Here is a 19981-nt window from a genome sequence, read left to right as displayed (position 1 = left end):
ATTACAAAAATGCGTGATTATGTTGATGGGATGATGACTTGATGTTTTGTTTTGGTGCCTTTTGAGTCAACGGAGCTGTTTAGTATGTTGTGTGAATACAAATACTTGCGTTATCCTTTGGTATTTGCCAGTATTTATCAACTCTAGTCATATTTAGGCAGGGCTGCAGAGAAGATGGCATGTTATACGGCACTGTCGTGAGACAGCATCCTGTTCTTATTGGAGGAAAGATTGAGCACTGAGCAATGTAAGCATTTTTGATTGGGTGCTTGAGCCACACTCATATTGTACTTGCCCAGGAATGTACATGTGGGCTTCGTTCAGGAAGCTCTTGGAAAGGGGGGTTGAAGACAGAGATTATGGAGTTTGTGACCAGGCAAGGAAAGGGGAAAATAGTTGCAATCAAAAGATTTTTACAGTGTACAGACAATGTAATGTCAGCATTCTTAAACCATCATGCAATTGGAGTTAGCGACCATTCGAATACATTTAAAAGGGACATGCAGTTTTCTGGAAAAATCACTTTAAAATGTTTTATTCTTCTTCTAATAACTGCATCTCTGCGTCGACAAGACCAAAAGTACAAAATACATAAGATAAATAATCAAAGAAAGCTGTTAAAAAAAATATATATATATATATATATATATATATGCAAAACAACGTAGCACAAGGCTTCAACTTTAAATCATGAGTCATGTTTTTCCCAGGAGGGGTGGACAAAAAGTGAGAAAGAATCTGGAAATAAACCAGTCATATGATCCATGGTCAGCCATAAGCTTTTAGGGCAAGAGAAGAACAATGGGGGAGAGAGAGAGAGAGTTTAGTGCATAGTGGAAAATGCAAATGAAAGGATAAGGGCATGTCATAAGGTTTGCTATCTTCCTGTCTTCTCATGGGTATTTATTTCCAAATCTACATCTTAACAAAGTGTAACAAAGCCAGAATGTAGGGCAATGCAGATGTTGGGTTTACATCCCGCTGATAAAATCTTTACTTTTTTTTCTTCTCCTCAAGCAACCGCCTTGAGCTACTGCCAAACTCAGGAATCGGCGTTAAGGGGGCTCTCAGCGGTCATGTATTCGCCTCAGAGCCTCCATCGCTGGGGCATCACTCACAGTGAGAGTATGGAGCGCTTAGCCTACAGCCAAGGTAAGTCACTTCTACTACCTGACACAACACTGGAGCTGCACTTGTTCACCTCACACACAAAAACATATTTTTGTATACAATCCGCAACATAAAATAGGTACACAACCTAACTAGATCCAGCACATGAATTGTATTTATCATCTTTGGTTTTATATTGGCAAAGTTGCATGTTTTCTCAATTTCTTACCATTCCAATAACCTATGTGAACCGAAAACTCCAGAATATCCATTAGTGCAAATTCTTGTAGGCGTGTAAATCAATTTTGTAACGATACAATATTTTCCAATGTAACCCCACGTCTGCCAAGATTCAATTCAGGAATTTCCACAGATTTAACACAATAGCATTTGTTCACATTTACACAATTAGTTCCATTTTAACTGAGGCAGTGCTTCACAACTATTTTCTATTGGGCCCCCACCCAGAAAGAACATTTTTGAGTGTTGTAATTCTTTAATCTCATGAATTTAGGGTATTATTAACATTGTATTAATATTTAATTATCACAATAACACGTATATATGATAATAATAATGACTAATTCTAAAATAATAATAATATAAAAAAAGATTGATGTGATTGATTGGTTGGTGCGTGGGCCTCACAGTTTCTGGGGTTGAGGGTTCGATCCCAGGCGGGTCCTCACTGTGTTTAGATTGCATGTTCGCCACAGGCTTGCATGGGTTTTCTCGGGGTACTCTGGTTTCCTCCCACATCCCAAAAGCATGCAGGGTAGGCTGGTTGAACACTCTAAATCACCCATAGCTATGATTGGTTGTACATCTCCTTGTGCCCTGCGATTGGCTGGACACCTGCTGCTGCCCATGGTTAGCTGGGATAAGCTCCAGCACCCCTTGTGAGGATAAGCGGTTCAGAAAATGAATGAATTTTTAGAATAATATTTTAAAAAAGCTAGCTGTCCACAGAACGGGTTAAAAACATATTTGTCTCTTCCTTGTTGAAAGAATACCCTTTCAAGCTGTGGTGCAGCTACCACATAGAGCCAACAGGGGGCGATAGCGTGTCAGAGATGACGTCGTGCTTCCTTTTGTGTGCCTCGTGAGGGGCGTGTTGTTGACACCACCCCTCCAGAGAGGGTGCAAGGCGGACGAGACTGTCACAAGCCGAATGCGGTTCTCTCCTGCTCGTTGTAAAACACATCTCCAAGGCGACACCATGTACGGAATAGAAAGCGTCTCCGAGGAGCCACCCGTCTGTGTTTTGTCGGCGGTAGGGACGATAAGCATGTTCTAACCACCACCGAGCGGCGGCTCGCCACGCTTCCTCGTCTTAATTGGGATCTGCGCTCCCCCCGTGGTTGTTCAGTCGATGCCATTGCAAGTGTTTAAAGGACAGTTTTGGTAGCGTTCATCGGCTGAGCTAGGTAGGCGTCGAGCGTGGTGGACACAGACCAAGCGGACAGAAGCTAAACATGGCATCGGCCGCCGAGCACGACTTGGCTCTCTCCGAGGCCGATGGCAGCAAGGATAAATCTCAGGTGTTCGGCATATTGAGGTTACAGGAGGAGAAATCCAACGTCGGGGACAAATGTGTCCCCTTGGTGAGGGCGGGCGGATGCGGAGGTGGGGGAGATGGACGGTGGCAGGCGCCCATCTTTGCGTTAGCCAGGAAAGCCTCCGAAACCATTTCAGGGAGCATTCACGTCCTGCCTAAAGTGTCGGAGAACAGACCTTCTATGTCCGGAGAGTGGAACGTTCAAGGTAGAGTATCTGCATCGGTACATTTTCTCTAGCCTTTGACCCCTTGTCAACTATAGACGTCCCAAATCCATGATCGTGTGGCAGTGCCAATGACGGCGCGAGACGTCCAATCCATTTGCACAGGAATCAAGGGCCATCAATTCAAACCACCGTTGCCAGATCTCAGTCAATCTCTGTCGGTTTCTATGAACTTCTGATTTTTTTACCCTGGAAGACCTTTGTCGAGATCAGGATCTTCTTTTCCACAGTGTAATCAAAACTGTTGAATTCATATCTTAATGTGTGGGATCTGAAACAAATTCTCCATAAACTTGCAGGGGTGTCAAACCGATTCCGCACGGGGCCGCAGTGGTTCCTGGTCTTTGTTCCAACCGATCCAGTGCCGACAGTTTAACCAATGAGGTGTCTTCTAAAATAAGTAGCACCTGACTTTAATCAACTGATTATACTGGCAAAAGCTATCCTCTTGTTCATTTGCAATGAAAACCTGCACCCACTGCAGCCCTTTGAGGACCAGTTTTACACCGCTGCATGCTTCAAATGCACACAAGGTGGTTCTTGATTTCTGAAACAAACATTCTCTTCTGTTTACACTTTAACGCAATAGTTTAGTGGCACAACGATGAATGTACGTTCAAATCGCTGCGTGTTATAGCTATATCAAGCATAAGGTTCATGAATTAACTTGACGCCTATAGTTGATTTTGAATGCTGCAAGGCTGCAGATACTCTGCTACACTGGAGGACTAAGAAGTCATTAGAAGAACATAAGGCTTGCAATTGCTTTCAACCGCCTAAGTTTTGTTATGTAGCATGGTTTTGATGATTTTTGTGTTTGATTTTTTTTTCTGGCAGCTCTCCGGGATCCCATGTCCATGGAGCGAGCCAACCTGCTCAACATGGCCAAGCTGAGTATTAAGGGTCTGATCGAGTCGGCGCTGAGCTTTGGAAGAACGTTAGACTCGGACTACCCGCCTCTGCAGCAGTTCTTTGTTGTCATGGAGCACTGCCTCAAACATGGTCTGCGAGGTAAGATGGCTGCCGTTGTGTCACCTTCTCAACTTAATGTTGTGTTACTGATTGACTCTCCCATTTTTCCAGTCAAAAAGTCGTTCCTGGGATTCAATAAGTCTCTTTGGGGTCCTTTGGAGTTGGTGGAAAAACTGTGTCCAGAAGCAGGAGAGATTTCAGCCTCTGTACGAGATCTGCCAGGACTCAAGTAAGGATAAGGGACTATCCAAAGTTGATTGCCCGTGGAGCTTACCACAGAATTCAATTGAATATGTGTGGAAAAAAATACATCTTTCAAGTTTTTATTGCTAGACTCAAGGTCCAGACGCTATTATATCGCAATATATTCTATCATCTGAATCATTGAATATAAAAATAACAATAATAATATACTAATCATATTTTATTGTCTTGAAATTGGCCATTTACACCCTTATTGGACCTCATTTTCTTAAAGGTTTAGGGTTACTGTATCCATTTAGATTGAAAAAAAGGCCACTGTCATTTCCACATGTAGCTCTTTCAATATTTATTCTAGGCCATCATGTAAAAGAGACTTTCCTTCATTCAGAACTCCTTTAGGGCGGGCCAGGGCGTGGTTGCGACTGGCCCTCATGCAGAAGCGGCTGGCCGACTATCTGCGGCTTCTTATTACAAGAAAAGACCTCCTAAGGTATCGTAAGCAACGCCCATGCAAACCAGCTTCTTTTAACAATGATTATGGGAAATGTTCCTCTTATACGCGAGTATATCTTCCCAATGATCATTTCCCTATAGTGATTTCTACGAGAATTCCGCACTGATGCTGGAGGAAGAAGGCGCCGTGATCGTTGGCCTGCTGGTCGGCCTCAACGTCATTGACGCCAACCTGTGTGTCAAAGGTGAAGACTTGGACTCTCAGGTAAATGCCACTCTGAAAAAGTTCTGCTTCACTCAGGCCCACACCCACTGTTCTCCAATCGTCACATCTTTAGAATTCTTTTTATACTAGCAAATGAAACCGACGGTACTTCCTCCGCCTCCACAATTGTGAAACTACTTACTCGGAATTTTAGGAAGTAAGAATTCTCAGTTTGTCATCAGGCAAGTGGACAGGTAGTGCCAGTTAATGTTCTATGGGTGGAGACTTCACCATAAAATGCCAATTTCAAGCTAAGCTTTATAAAACTCTCTTTGTAGTGTCTTAACTTTAATTTTTTTTAACTTATAAAAATGACCATGTATAGTAAGGCTATTATTTATTAAAAATTACCATGTATAGTGAGGCTATTATTTATTAAAAAATGACTATATATAGTGCGGCTTTTTTAATGTAAAAATGACCATGTATGTTAAGGCTATTCTACTTTAAATGACCATGTATAGTAAGGCTTTTATTTATAAAAAAAAAGACCTTGTAAAGTAAGGCTTTTATTCATTAAAAAATGACCATGTATAGTAAGGCTTTTTTAAATTTAAAAATAACCTTGTATAGTAAGGCTTTTTTAAATGTTAAAAATAACCTTGTATAGTAAGGCTTTTAATTATTTAAAAAAAATGACCATGTATACTAAGGATTTTTTGTGGCCACACTCATAACTTAAAATCTCTTTTTTCATTTAAAATGAATGCAAATGAGATTAATCCATTCCAACGACATATTTGTTTTTATAAAAACTCGTCGTCGCCAGTGTTATATTTTTAGATGCCCCCCAAGGCAAATAAAAAAGGGCTTGTATCTCAGAAACTTGTAAGTCAGGTCACTCAAGTGGAGTTACCATTGTACTTAAATATTACGGGTTGATTTTTTTCTTTAAAGAACTTCTTGACAGATATTTCAATTTTTGCAGGAATCTTTTATTTACAACTACTCTGATCAGTCACTCATTGGGTTACTTCTCTTGTAGTGAATAAAAAAAAGCAAATCATCAATTGTCATCTACTTTTAGGTGGGGGTGATTGACTTCTCCATGTACTTAAAGAACGACATTGATGATTACAGGAGTGAAGAGAGGTATGTTTTCCTGTTATGCTTTACCTTTCATCCCGTCCTCTTCCAACAAGAATATTTGTTTACGCTACAACAGGAACAGTCAAATCGCGTCCATCTTGGATCAAAAAAACTACGTGGAAGAGCTGAATCGGCAACTGAAGTAAGTCTTTCCTTTTTTCGAGCTGTTCGAGAAAATAATTCTGTGTTCTTTATGACTGCTGGGTCCAGTTCTACTGTTCATGGACTTCAGGGCAGAGTGGACTCTCTGGAAAAGTCCAACTCAAAACTTGTTGAGGAGGTGAGTGCTACTTTTGCCATCTTTGCTTGTAAGCATGGACGGCGAAACACACAACTTAAATTTCATAAGTGCCTGTCCATCTGTGTGCAGTTAGCTATAGCCAAAAACAACATCATCAAACTGCAGGAAGAGAACCAGCAACTTAGGAGTGAGAACACTGTAATTCTTCTTAAGGCACAACAGCATTTAGAGGTACACACACACGCACTTGATTACACACACTGTGTCACTAGCATTGCATTATTAATGATACTTTTGATTAGGTCATAGTTTTTTTGTGTAGAAGTCTGTCATCATTTTTTAATTTTAGTATTTGTAACATTTCTTCAAGTCTCGGAAAAACGACCATGTATAGTAAGGCTTTTTTTTTCTTAAAAAAACGACCATGTATAGTAAGGCTTTTTTTCTTTAAAAAATGACCATGTATAGTAAGGTTTTTTTCTTTAAAAAATGACCATGTATAGTAAGGCTTTTTTTCTTAAAAAACAACAAAGTATGGTAAGGCTTTTTTTAATTTAAAAAATGACCATGTATAGTAAGGCTTTTTTTCTTAAAAAATGACCATGTATAGTAAGGCTTTTTTTTAACCTAAAAAATGACCATATATAGTAAGGCTTTTTTACCTAAAAAACGACCATGTATAGTAAGTCTCGGAAATAGTTCCCCTTTATTTGTTAACAAAATTACATCCTTTTTTTAACCCACAAAGACAATTTGTCAGATGTCGTGATCTCAAATGTAATTCATCGCTAAAAGAAAATTACAGTGAAGTCTTCTCCATTTACAAGTTTGATGTTTTTATTGTCGTGATTCAGAAACATTTGCAAACTGAAGTGATGCTTTGCACAGAACCCATGGTAATGCAACTAAAATACGTTTTGAGATTGACTTCTTTTTACTTGTTTAACATAGATGTCTCAAGGCGACGTGTCCATGGAGCGAGATACGTACAAACAGTCTCGTCAAGGTTTGGATGAGATGTACAATGAGGCGCAAAGACAGCTGAAGGAAGAGTGTCAGCTCAGACAGGTTTTTGTGCGCCCACGTTTTGCCCCCACCTCTGTGCACCGTTTGGGCAGCGTGCCGGCGCTTGAGTACGCACGCTGTGTGCTTTATGAACAGGATGTGGAGAACGAACTTGTAGTCCAGGTGTCCATGAAACAGGAAATGGAGTTGGCCATGAAACTTCTGGAGAAAGACATTCACGAAAAACAGGTACAAAATATGCCCGGTAATATAGTATATACAGGACGGGTAAATCCATTTGAGCTCATTTATGCAATTGTTGTTGTCGTCTTCAAAATAGGACACACTGATTGGTCTCCGACATCAACTGGATGAAGTCAAAGCCATCAATGTGGAGATGTATCAGAAGATGCAGGTACTGGGATACACACCTTGATATATGCAAACAAGATGGAAATCTTCTGTTAGCTGACGTTAGCCAACGGTTTCTGAACCACGAATTCTCATCTCGTAGTCATCTGATGACGAGATGAAGAAGAAAAACAACATGATCAGTCGCCTCGAGGAGAAAACCAATCAGATCACCGCCACCATGAAGCAGCTGGAGCAGAGGTGAGCAAAACCCGACGTCTCATCTTAATTCAAACAAGTCTCTTATCCAAGTCACATAGTCCAAGACAGCGGTACATATTTTTTCCAGTTATTAGACAGTCCCAACTGGGAGAAGGGGCGAAAAAAATCTTGTCCTTTATTCCAATCACAAGTTTCAGGGTTTCTCCCATTATTATTGGTCAGAATCCGCAAACAGATCGCGAGCGAACTCATTGTCATAATCTCATCAATGCGCCATTGAAACTGAAGGTGTCTCAAGTTTTGTCATCCCTTTGTGCACACAGATGACCAATTTCTTTATCTAAACCTGTGGTTCTTAAACTTGTTGGACCGACCGAAAACCACCAGTTTCATATGCGCATTCACCGAACACTACTTTAGTGTAAAATGAAATATATATATATATATATATATATTTTTTTTTTCAAATTCAAGATATATAAATTCCTTGCACTGATTGACCAAAAAATGACCACGTATAGTGAGGCTTTTTAACGTAAAAATGACCATTTATAGTAAGGCTTTTTTCTTTTAAAAATGACCATGTATAGTAAGGCTTTTATTTATTAAAAAACCCCAAAAAGACCATGTATAGTTAGGCTTTTATTTATAAAAAAAGACAATGTATTGTAAGGCTTTTATTTAAAAAAAATGACCATGTATAGTAAGGCTTTTTTACTTTAAAAAATGACCATGTATAGTAAGGCTTTTTTCTTGAAAAAACGACCATGTATAGTAAGGCTTTTTTCTTAAAAAAAAACGACCATGTATAGTAAGGCTTTTTTCCCCTTAAAAAACGACCATGTATAGTAAGGCTTTTTTCTTTAAAAAACGACCATGTGTAGTATGGCTTTTTTACTTTAAAAAATGACCATGTATAGTAAGGCTTTTTTCCCTTAAAAAAACGACCATGTATAATATGGCTTTTTTCTTTTAAAAAAAACGACCATGTATAGTAAGGCTTTTTTCCCTTAAAAAACGACTATGTATAGTAAGGCTTTTTTCCCTTAAAAAACGACCATGTATAATATGGCTTTTTTCTTTAAAAAAAAAACGACCATGTATATTAAGGCTTTTTTCCCTTAAAAAACGACCATGTATAGTAAGGCTTTTTTCTTTAAAAAATGACCATGTATATATAGTAAGGCTTTTTTCTTTAAAAAACGACCATGTATATATAGTAAGGCTTTTTTCTTTAAAAAACGACCATGTATATATAGTAAGGCTTTTTTCTTTAAAAAACGACCATGTATAGTATGGCTTTTTTCTTAAAAAACGACCACATATAGTAAGGCTTTTTCTTAAAAAAAACGACCATGTATAGTAAGGCTTTTTCTTAAAAAAATGACCATGTATAGTAAGGCTTTTTTTCCTTAAAAAAACGACCATGTATAGGAAGACATTTTTATTTTTTTTAAATGACTATGTATAGTAAGGCTTTTTTCCCTTAAAAAACGACCATGTGTAGTATGGCTTTTTTACTTTAAAAAACGACCATGTATAGTAAGGCTTTTTTCCCTTAAACGACCATGTATAGTAAGGCTTTTTTCTTTAAAAAACGACCATGTGTAGTATGGCTTTTTTCTTTAAAAAACGACCATTTATAGTAAGGCTTTTTTCTTGAAAAAACGACCATGTATAGTAAGGCTTTTTTCTTTAAAAAAAAAAACGACCATGTATAGTAAGGCTTTTTTCCCTTAAAAAACGACCATGTGTAGTATGGCTTTTTTACTTTAAAAAATGACCATGTATAGTAAGGCTTTTTTCTTGAAAAAACGACCATGTATAGTAAGGCTTTTTTCTTTTAAAAAAAACGACCATGTATAGTAAGGCTTTTTTCCCTTAAAAAACGACCATGTATAGTAAGGCTTTTTTCTTTAAAAAAACGACCATGTGTAGTATGGCTTTTTTACTTTAAAAAATGACCATGTATAGTAAGGCTTTTTTCCCTTAAAAAACGACCATGTATAATATGGCTTTTTTCTTTTAAAAAAAACGACCATGTATAGTAAGGCTTTTTTCCCTTTAAAAACGACCATGTATAGTAAGGCTTTTTTCCCTTAAAAAAACGACCATGTATATTAAGGCTTTTTTCCCTTAAAAAATGACCATGTATAGTAAGGCTTTTTTCTTTAAAAAATGACCATGTATATATAGTAAGGCTTTTTTCTTTAAAAAACGACCATGTATAGTATGGCTTTTTTCTTAAAAAACGACCACATATAGTAAGGCTTTTTCTTAAAAAAAACGACCATGTATAGTAAGGCTTTTTCTTAAAAAAATGACCATGTATAGTAAGGCTTTTTTTCCTTAAAAAAACGACCATGTATAGGAAGACATTTTTATTTTTTTTAAATGACTATGTATAGTAAGGCTTTTTTCCCTTAAAAAACGACCATGTGTAGTATGGCTTTTTTACTTTAAAAAACGACCATGTATAGTAAGGCTTTTTTCCCTTAAACGACCATGTATAGTAAGGCTTTTTTCTTTAAAAAACGACCATGTGTAGTATGGCTTTTTTCTTTAAAAAACGACCATTTATAGTAAGGCTTTTTTCTTGAAAAAACGACCATGTATAGTAAGGCTTTTTTCTTTAAAAAAAAAAACGACCATGTATAGTAAGGCTTTTTTCCCTTAAAAAACGACCATGTGTAGTATGGCTTTTTTACTTTAAAAAATGACCATGTATAGTAAGGCTTTTTTCTTGAAAAAACGACCATGTATAGTAAGGCTTTTTTCTTTTAAAAAAAACGACCATGTATAGTAAGGCTTTTTTCCCTTAAAAAACGACCATGTATAGTAAGGCTTTTTTCTTTAAAAAAACGACCATGTGTAGTATGGCTTTTTTACTTTAAAAAATGACCATGTATAGTAAGGCTTTTTTCCCTTAAAAAACGACCATGTATAATATGGCTTTTTTCTTTTAAAAAAAACGACCATGTATAGTAAGGCTTTTTTCCCTTTAAAAACGACCATGTATAGTAAGGCTTTTTTCCCTTAAAAAAACGACCATGTATATTAAGGCTTTTTTCCCTTAAAAAATGACCATGTATAGTAAGGCTTTTTTCTTTAAAAAATGACCATGTATATATAGTAAGGCTTTTTTCTTTAAAAAACGACCATGTATAGTATGGCTTTTTTCTTAAAAAACGACCACATATAGTAAGGCTTTTTCTTAAAAAAAACGACCATGTATAGTAAGGCTTTTTCTTAAAAAAATGACCATGTATAGTAAGGCTTTTTTTCCTTAAAAAAACGACCATGTATAGGAAGACATTTTTATTTTTTTTAAATGACTATGTATAGTAAGGCTTTTTTCCCTTAAAAAACGACCATGTGTAGTATGGCTTTTTTACTTTAAAAAATGACCATGTATAGTAAGGCTTTTTTCTTTAAAAAAAAAAACGACCATGTATAGTAAGGCTTTTTTCCCTTAAAAAACGACCATGTATAGTAAGGCTTTTTTCCCTTAAAAAACGACCATGTATAGTAAGGCTTTTTTCTTTAAAAAAAACGACCATGTGTAGTAAGGCTTTTTTCTTAAAAAAAAAAAAACGACCATGTATAGTAAGGCTTTTTTCTTTAAAAAAAAAAACGACCATGTATAGTAAGGCTTTTTTCCCTTAAAAAACGACCATGTATAGTAAGGCTTTTTTCCCTTAAAAAACGACCATGTGTAGTATGGCTTTTTTACTTTAAAAAATGACCATGTATAGTAAGGCTTTTTTCTTGAAAAAACGACCATGTGTATAGTAAGGCTTTTTTCTTTTAAAAAAAACGACCATGTATAGTAAGGCTTTTTTCCCTTAAAAAACGACCATGTATAGTAAGGCTTTTTTCTTTAAAAAACGACCATGTATATATAGTAAGGCTTTTTTTCTTTAAAAAACGACCATGTATATATAGTAAGGCTTTTTTCTTTTAAAAACGACCATGTATATATAGTAAGGCTTTTTTCTTTAAAAAAACGACCATGTATAGTATGGCTTTTTTCTTTAAAAAAACGACCACATATAGTAAGGCTTTTTTCTTAAAAAAACGACCATGTATAGTAAGGCTTTTTTTCCTTAAAAAAACGACATAGTATAGTAAGGCTTTTTTTCATTAAAAAAAGACCATGTATAGTAAGGCTTTTTTCTTAAAAAAAACGACCATGTATATATAGTAAGGCTTTTTTCTTTAAAAAACGACCATGTATAGTATGTTTTTTTTCTTAAAAAACGACCACATATAGTAAGGCTTTTTCTTAAAAAAAACGACCGTGTATAGTAAGGCTTTTTCTTAAAAAAATGACCATGTATAGTAAGGCTTTTTTTTCCTTAAAAAGACGACCATGTATAGGAAGACATTTTTATTTTTTTTAAATGACTATGTATAGTAAGGCTTTTTTCCCTTAAAAAACGACCATGTGTAGTATGGCTTTTTTACTTTAAAAAATGACCATGTATAGTAAGGCTTTTTTCTTGAAAAAAACGACCATGTATAGTAAGGCTTTTTTCTTTTTAAAAAAACGACCATGTATAGTAAGGCTTTTTTCTTTAAAAAACGACCATGTGTAGTATGGCTTTTTTCTTTAAAAAACGACCATGTATAGTAAGGCTTTTTTCTTTAAAAAAACGATGATGTATATATAGTAAGGCTTTTTTCTTTTAAAAAAACGACCATGTATAGTAAGGCTTTTTCTTAAAAAAAACGACCATGTATAGTAAGGCTTTTTCTTTAAAAAACGACCATGTATAGTAAGGCTTTTTTTCCTTAAAAAAACGACCATGTATAGTAAGGCTTTTTTTCATTAAAAAAAGACCATGTATAGTAAGGCTTTTTTCTTTAAAAAAACGACCATGTATATATAGTAAGGCTTTTTTCTTTAAAAAACGACCATGTATAGTATGGCTTTTTTTCTTAAAAAAACAACCACGTATAGTAAGGCTTTTTCTTAAAAAAACGACCATGTATAGTAAGGCTTTTTCTTAAAAAAAACGACCATGTATAGTAAGGCTTTTTTCTTTAAAAAACGACCATGTGTAGTATGGCTTTTTTCTTTAAAAAACGACCATGTATAGTAAGGCTTTTTTCTTTAAAAAAACGATGATGTATATATAGTAAGGCTTTTTTCTTTTAAAAAAACGACCATGTATAGTATGGCTTTTTTCTTTAAAAAAACGACCACGTATAGTAAGGCTTTTTTCTTAAAAAAAAACGAACATGTATATATAGTAAGGCTTTTTTCTTTAAAAAACGACCATGTATAGTATGGCTTTTTTCTTAAACGACCACATATAGTAAGGCTTTTTCTTAAAAAAAAAACGACCATGTATAGTAAGGCTTTTTCTTTAAAAAACGACCATGTATAGTAAGGCTTTTTTTCCTTAAAAAAACGACCATGTATAGTAAGGCTTTTTTTCATTAAAAAAAGACCATGTATAGTAAGGCTTTTTTCTTTAAAAAAACGACCATGTATATATAGTAAGGCTTTTTTCTTTAAAAAACGACCATGTATAGTATGGCTTTTTTCTTAAAAAAACGACCATGTATAGTAAGGCTTTTTCTTAAAAAAAACGACCATGTATAGTAAGGCTTTTTTTCCTTTAAAAAACGACCATGTATAGTAAGGCTTTTTTTCATTAAAAAAAGACCATGTATAGTAAGGTTTTTTTCTTAAAAAAACGACCATGTATGGTCATGCTTTTTTCTTTTAAAAAAAGGACCATGTATAGGAAGACATTTTTATTTTTTTTAAATGACTATGTATAGTAAGGCTTTTTTTGTTACTTAAAAAAATGACTATATATATAGTAAGGCTTTTATTCATAAAAAGAAATGACCACGTACAGTAAGGCTTTTTTTACTTTAAAAATTTGAATTGAATACTTTTATTATCATACAAGTATAATGAGATTTAAAGCTTTCAACACAGTGCACAAATAACAACAGACAGACAAATAAATGACTAATGCGTAAGAAATGAATATATAAGTAGTCCAAGTGACGTCAGCAGAGTGAAGTTCTATGGTTTTTGTAGACCTTGAGCACCAAGTCGCAGTCTGAGTCTATGGACGCAACAATAAACAAGCAGACACATAGAAAATCAATATATAGTAGACATAAATAATCACTAAATTATCAATAAATAAGAAATAGGAAATAAATAAGTAGTCCAAGTGAGGTCAGCAGAGCGGAGCGGGTTTGTTCTGTCTGAAGTCCAGGGTGAGATCCACGTTTCTGGAGACGTTCAGCACCTAGTTGCACCACTCGCTGAGTCTATGGACGCAACAACAAACAATCAAACACATAGAAAATCGAAGAAAAAACATGTATATTAAGGCTCTTTTTACTGAAAAAAATGACCATGTACGGTAAGGCTTTTTTTACTTTAAAAACGACAATGTATAGTAAGGCTTTTTTAAAACTTAAAACGACCATGTATAGTAAGGCTTTTATTTACCCCCCAAAAATGACCAAAAGCAAGGCTTTTTTTAACCTGAAAAATGACCATGTATAGTAAGGTTTTTTTTTTCTTAAAAAATGACCACTTATAGTAAGGCTTTTTTTTAACCTAAAAAACGACCATGTATAGTAAGGCTGTTTTTGACAAAAAAAATGACTATATAGTAAGCCGTTTTTCCCTGACACACGAGTCGATCCCAAACTGCCCAAATCAAAGTCAGTTGTGTGAACCATTCTAACCATTAAATCTAGGGGCACTCAGTAAATTTTAAAAACTCGTTGATGCAATAATTTGCCCTAGTGATATTAGTCTTTTTAGAAGCAGAGGAAATTTTAGCTTTGAAATTCTTGAAAAATGAGCCTTCACTTTTCTGATTGAAGTATTCACACCAAAAAATGCCGATAAACTCTTTGCCGATCACTTAATCATCTCGTATTTTATGTTAGGTAGGGTGCGTTTGGACAAAACATTATTCTGATCCATGTGCTTAAAGCAGTAATCAAAAAATACAACCAGCCACTCCACGGTTTAATTCTACTCCACGTCAAACCGCAACGACAATTAAAGAGGGAGAAATCAGCGCAGGTATTTTTGCAAATTCTTCCACGCATGGCAATTTTAGTTCTAGTCACAAGCTAGCCCCCCTCACGGCATCAGTGTGCCCCTCTCTTCCCCCCAACCAAACATCAATTTACGTGTACGTCTTTGTGTGAAAGTTTTTCTCTGCCCTGCTACAGTTAATTATACTTTTCGCCGATCTCCAGATAAAGTTTCCCTTCAATGGAATGCATCGATGCAACCGTACTTTGATTGTAACAATTTTCCCGCTTCTCTTCACTATACTCATCCAGTGAAACAGAACTACAATGTACAATTCTGACATGGAAAATGTCCGTTTTTTGTCCGGCTGGTGACTTCTGACACTTCCTGCCCAATTAGCATACTGTTGTATTGACATCCTTTCTTCCTTCCTTTTCTTTCTGATCTTTTTTTCCTCACTTTTTTTGTCCTTCCTCTCCACCTGTTCATCTCTTTTATGTGGTGACATCATCCATTTCTTGATTTTTTATTTTTTTGCCACCTTGCTTTGCGATGGGTTCCTCTTGCGTGCAGCGATAAAGATCTGTTAAGTCAGACCAGAACTCTGGCCATGTCGTTTGTCAAATGCGCCAGCACGGACACCGAGCACCAGTACAAGCTCGTCAAGGACATTTCCTTCTGAGCGCAAATACATTCGCACGGGGACAGATTAACGCAGCTTTATTTATCTTATTTTCTCCCTTTCCACATGTTTTTTGTGGCTTGTGCGCGTTTTGGAGAAACATTACCTTTGGCAGAATAGTTGGATTTTCATAAGTGATGATCAGCATCATAATATTATCTTTTCTCTTATTGTCCTGCAACCTTTTAACCTGTTGAAGATATTAGAAAGAAGCTGTCAGGGTATGTAAGATTAACTCAATTGTTTGACACACACACACACACACGTTGACACTTTACATTCAGACTTACTAGAAAGATTGTCATTTTGAAGTTGAAACACACTAACGTTTACAGAACATCCAAGAGCAATAACAACACACTAATATAAAATATACATAGACAAATATAACTTCCTCGCTATACAATTGAAGTTACTATTATTACCGGTAGTTGTGCATTTAACCTCAACACAATTGTAGTCACATGAGAAAGAGACATTTTTTAAGTAACGAACGAAGTGTGCTATAAACTAAAAATGGAGAATGTTCCACTTTAGCTGGCGGTTTAACTGAAAACACGGTTGTATAAGAAGAAGAAAAGTGGACAAAGTAAGAATGGGGAAATTGTTTCGTTTAACATTGTTAAATTACTCTTGATGTATCTTGAATTAATACATTTTTTCCTATCCTGTTGAGTTAGGCTTTTCAGTGTTTGAATACTATAATTTTAGAACATTTTTTTGGTCATCCGTCCGTCTTTCCACAATTGAAATAAAAATAGATTGTACTTCCATGTTTTATTAAAACAAAATGGAAGACATGTGAAATGTGCTAGTTTGCAGTTCATCTCTGAAACTACCGTATATGTCGGACTATAAGTCACACCCGGGTATAAGTCGCATTTTTTGGGGTCGGAAACTAAGAACAAACATATGTTAAAGTAATATTAGTAAAATGCAGAATAGGCTGAATAATCATCTGTTAACAACACTTTTTGGACAATTATATCTTTAAAAACAACAACAGGCTATCGGTGGTCTTAGAGAAAAATAAATAAATAGATAAATACAAGTCGCACTCGTGTGATGTATAATCCGTAAAATAGCGGAAAAAAAACATCCACTCACCTTTGTTAGAAAATGAAAAGCCCTGATCACCATTGAAAATGTAACATTCAAAAATAGTTTTTTTCACTAAAGCTCCATCTGCTGGATCAGGTGGGTCACTTCACTCGTTGACGCTATTGTAAAATGCCCAATGGTTACATAACTGGAAACGTCCAATATTATTTGTTGACTGTCGTGGTAGATTGGGACATAGAAAGCGACCCGTGGAGGAATTTGTACAATTTCTTTTCCCACAATAAAATTTGATGTTTGGAAAACTCGTTGGCCGCGTTTGTGCCGGAAGCCCGCCCCCGCCCCGCCATTTTGACCACCTTTTTAAGTTTTGACCTTTCACCTCATCCTGCTTGTGTTCTCCTCGGCCCTCCCTTGCCCTTTCCCACGCCAGTTTTTTTTCCTCTCCACGGTCCTGAGTTTGTCGCTGGTTGTAATGGCACAGATTGCAGGAGGCCGAGAGTCACCGCACCACGGCGGAGGAGGGCACCCGGCGCTTCAAGGTGGACTTTGCCAACAAGGCCGACAGCCTGCAGCGGCAGATAGACCTCAGGGAGAAACAACTGTAAGCCCGGCCGATTTGCTGAACGTCGCTCGATGCTAATGTCGGCGCTCGCTGGGGGGCGTTCCTTTTTCTTTTTTTGTGTTGGCCATCCAACCGACATGCCTTCGTTTGGCTGCCAGATTGCAGTTGGAGACGGACCTGAAGATCGAGCGAGAGTGGAGGCGAACGCTTCAGAACGATCTCCACCGGGAGAGAGAAACGGTGGCTCAGCTCAGGACGCAGGCGCTGCAAATCAACGGTCTGAAGATGGTAAGGAGATCATCCGAGAAAAACCCACCCACATTCATGTGTCTACCCAAGTTTCACTGAGCACATACTTTATAAAACATCAACTTGCTAAAATGTTATCACGTCATCAACCCACATACACAGGAAGATGCATTTTTATTCTCTCGTCATCATAGTTAGACGTACATACTACTTTGTCTATCTGAGTTTATTGAAAAAATGTGCGTTCCTTTTAGTCATGCTAATTTAAGATTTTCATTTATTTTGAGAACTCTATGATAAATTAATACGGTGAATGTTATTATATAGATTAACTTAACTGCCCTCAAAATTGTTCAAAATAGAGGCAAATGATTGTTTCCAAGAAGGAAACAGGTCAATTGATTTAGAAAGTACTTGAAATTTTGTATAAGCAATCAGGAAAAAAAGCCTTAAAATCAGGAGAAAAAAAACAAACTTACGCAATGCTATTTTTTTTCCACCCCTCATTGAAATAAACTAAATCTCATTGATTTAAATTTTTAAAAATATTTTCTATAACCACTGGTGAAGGAGGAAATGTCCTCAAATTGATAAAAATATGTGCTGCGAAAAAAAGAATACATATAGGGCACATTATTGTACTATGTTATTCAGATCATTTGTATGTAGGCATAGTCTTGCTCTAGTCAACTAGGATTATCTTGATCTCATCCATAATCCTAACGAGGAAAAGCCATCATGTTGCTTTACCCCAAAAAGTGAGCGTGCCTGAATTATGTGCCATCTACGTTTATTTATTTTTTTCCACTCCAGGAGTTCCATCGCCTTCAAGATGAGAACTTCCAGCTGAAGAGCATCTGTGAAGACCAGGAACAAGCTCTAGAGGAACTGGGCTCCAAACTTAGCGAGTAAGTGTGTATTCATCTCACTTTTGGACCTCCAATGCTGTCGTAGCCAGTCCTGCTTTGAAATGCTTTGGATGTCCCTTGTTGTCAATGGCGGGGGCAATACTTTCATTTTGCTTCACTTTGGACAACATTTTGTCGTGCAGATCCAAAATGAAGATCGAGGACATAAAAGAAGCCAACAAAGCTCTTCAGGTAAAACTTTGGCGTCGCATTCAATTGGACTCGGTTACGTTGGGCGTGGGCGACTCTCGTTTCAGGGTGGGCAGGTGTGGTTAAAGGACAAGGAAGCCCGCCACTGCAAACTGTGCGAGAAGGACTTCTCCATCTCCAGACGCAAAGTGAGTGGGTCACCAGGCACTTTTCGCCTTCAGCTCGCCTAAATTGTGCTCACGCGTGCGTGCGTGCGTCCAGCATCACTGCAGGAACTGCGGCGAGATCTTCTGCAATAGCTGCTCGGACAACGAGCTCCCCCTGCCCGCCTCGCCCAAACCGGTGCGGGTGTGCGACACCTGCCACGCGCTCCTCCTGCAGAGATGCTCGTCCAATCCCGCCTGAGTCGCTCACGGCATCTCGTCAGCAAGGTCTGTCCGTCTGTCTCTTTAACGTGGCTCCTCACCGGTTGCACGTGGGAAGGTGACAATACCTTTTTTTTCTTGAAATAGCGCCCTCCGCTTTGACGGTGCAGGATTCGAAGCGCGCCTTCTGCACGTGTTTCCAGTGGCGTATTCAACGCAAATGTGGGGCTAAACATCCAATCATTGACTGAAGACGAAAAAAAGACACCTGACTGAAGGTGAGCCAGAGGAATTATTCTCTGTGGTACAAAATAGAAATGTCCGGATATATTTATTTATCTAGCCATAGACGACGGGTCAACCCTTTAAGATGCATGATTTTGGCGCGTGGGAGGAATTCTAGAGTATAGCCGGAAAGAAAAAAAAAACAATCATTAAAGTACAAGCTCCGATCCTAAAATGGGTGATAAATAATATATTTACACAGTAATTCTAGTATTTGGGTTGAAGTGTGTTTATAAAAATGCACATTCTGCCTCCAATTGAATTTTGTACTTAAGTGGAGTAAGAAAAAACCCTATGTGAGGAAAGATTGTCTATTGTATGCTAATGCATAAACCCGATAACCCGCAGTCGTCTCGACTTTCACTGTGACCCGCAAAAACCACCAAGTATCAGAATCCGCAAAAAAACGGGGGAATACTGTGAAAAATATTTCGGCTGTAGTCCCCCCGACTTTTGCCAGGAAACGTGAAAAATTAGGGAATACTGTAGTACAACTTCCAACTTTACTGTGGTGCAGTGGCAAAGACAATGGGTCAGAACTTCAGGTGGACTCCAGTTCAAATCAGAAGTGAGTTTGATTCCACTCTTTGCAATTCTCAAATTGTTTATTGAGGTAATGAAAAGGATAAATATAACTTCCAATCACATCATTTCAGAAGACACTGTGGTCCAGTGGCAAGAACAATGGGTTGAAATTGAAGTTGGACACAAGTTCAAATCTGGAGTGAGTTCAAGTCCACTCTTTGCAAATCTCAAATTGTTTATTGAGGTGATGAAAATGATAAATATAACTTCCAATCATCTCATTTCAGAAGTCACTGTGGTCCAGTGGCAAAGACAATGGGTCAGACAGCCCTCAAGTTAGTGGATTTGACCGCCATGTGGGAGATGGGGTTCGAATCCCGCTCTCGTTTGACTAATCACTACACTAGTAGTTCAGTAAATGGGTAATCCTTTTTTCATTCAAATAAAGACTTAGTCATTTTTTTCAGCAAAA

The 19981-nt window shown here is 37.0% G+C and overlaps 1 protein-coding gene across 6 annotated transcripts; it reads left to right on the top strand.

Annotated features, from left to right (window-relative positions):
- The first annotated feature begins 41 nt into the window (after positions 1-41).
- rufy2 (RUN and FYVE domain containing 2) lies at positions 42-19522 on the top strand. 6 transcript variants are annotated; one of them, XM_077624518.1, is made up of 21 exons: positions 42-247; positions 1018-1152; positions 3730-3903; positions 3976-4093; positions 4457-4558; positions 4663-4786; positions 5814-5878; positions 5952-6017; positions 6086-6155; positions 6246-6347; positions 7068-7184; positions 7278-7370; positions 7462-7536; positions 7636-7733; positions 16947-17066; positions 17186-17315; positions 18090-18184; positions 18328-18376; positions 18442-18522; positions 18596-18765; positions 18847-19522. In XM_077624518.1, exons 2-20 carry the CDS (start codon positions 1077-1079, stop codon positions 18737-18739), a joined length of 1899 nt encoding a protein of 632 aa, XP_077480644.1. In that variant the 5' UTR covers positions 42-247; positions 1018-1076; the 3' UTR covers positions 18740-18765; positions 18847-19522. The 6 variants fall into 6 exon arrangements, 5 of the variants coding, with proteins under 5 accessions (XP_077480644.1, XP_077480652.1, XP_077480639.1 ...); XM_077624526.1 differs by lacking the exon at positions 42-247 and adding an exon at positions 714-872; XM_077624513.1 differs by lacking the exons at positions 42-247; positions 1018-1152 and adding an exon at positions 2197-2874 and having other exon boundaries at positions 18596-18769.
- The last annotated feature ends 459 nt before the right edge of the window (positions 19523-19981 follow it).

The sequence above is a fragment of the Stigmatopora argus genome, chromosome 2 (assembly GCF_051989625.1).
Source record: "Stigmatopora argus isolate UIUO_Sarg chromosome 2, RoL_Sarg_1.0, whole genome shotgun sequence".
Classification (NCBI taxonomy): Eukaryota; Metazoa; Chordata; class Actinopteri; order Syngnathiformes; family Syngnathidae; genus Stigmatopora; species Stigmatopora argus.
The sequence above is the reverse complement of the archived record's forward strand: the minus strand, read 5'-3'. Positions and strand labels throughout refer to the sequence as shown.

Excerpts from the sequence above, each read along its gene's own strand:
- rufy2 (XM_077624513.1), top strand. The coding sequence starts at position 2,586 with ATGGCATCGGCCGCCGAGCACGACTTGGCTCTCTCCGAGGCCGATGGC. Across the intron at positions 2,875-3,729 it reads CGGAGAGTGGAACGTTCAAG|CTCTCCGGGATCCCATGTCC; the intron begins GTAGAGTATCTG and ends TTTTTCTGGCAG. Across the intron at positions 4,094-4,456 it reads CGAGATCTGCCAGGACTCAA|AACTCCTTTAGGGCGGGCCA; the intron begins GTAAGGATAAGG and ends TCCTTCATTCAG.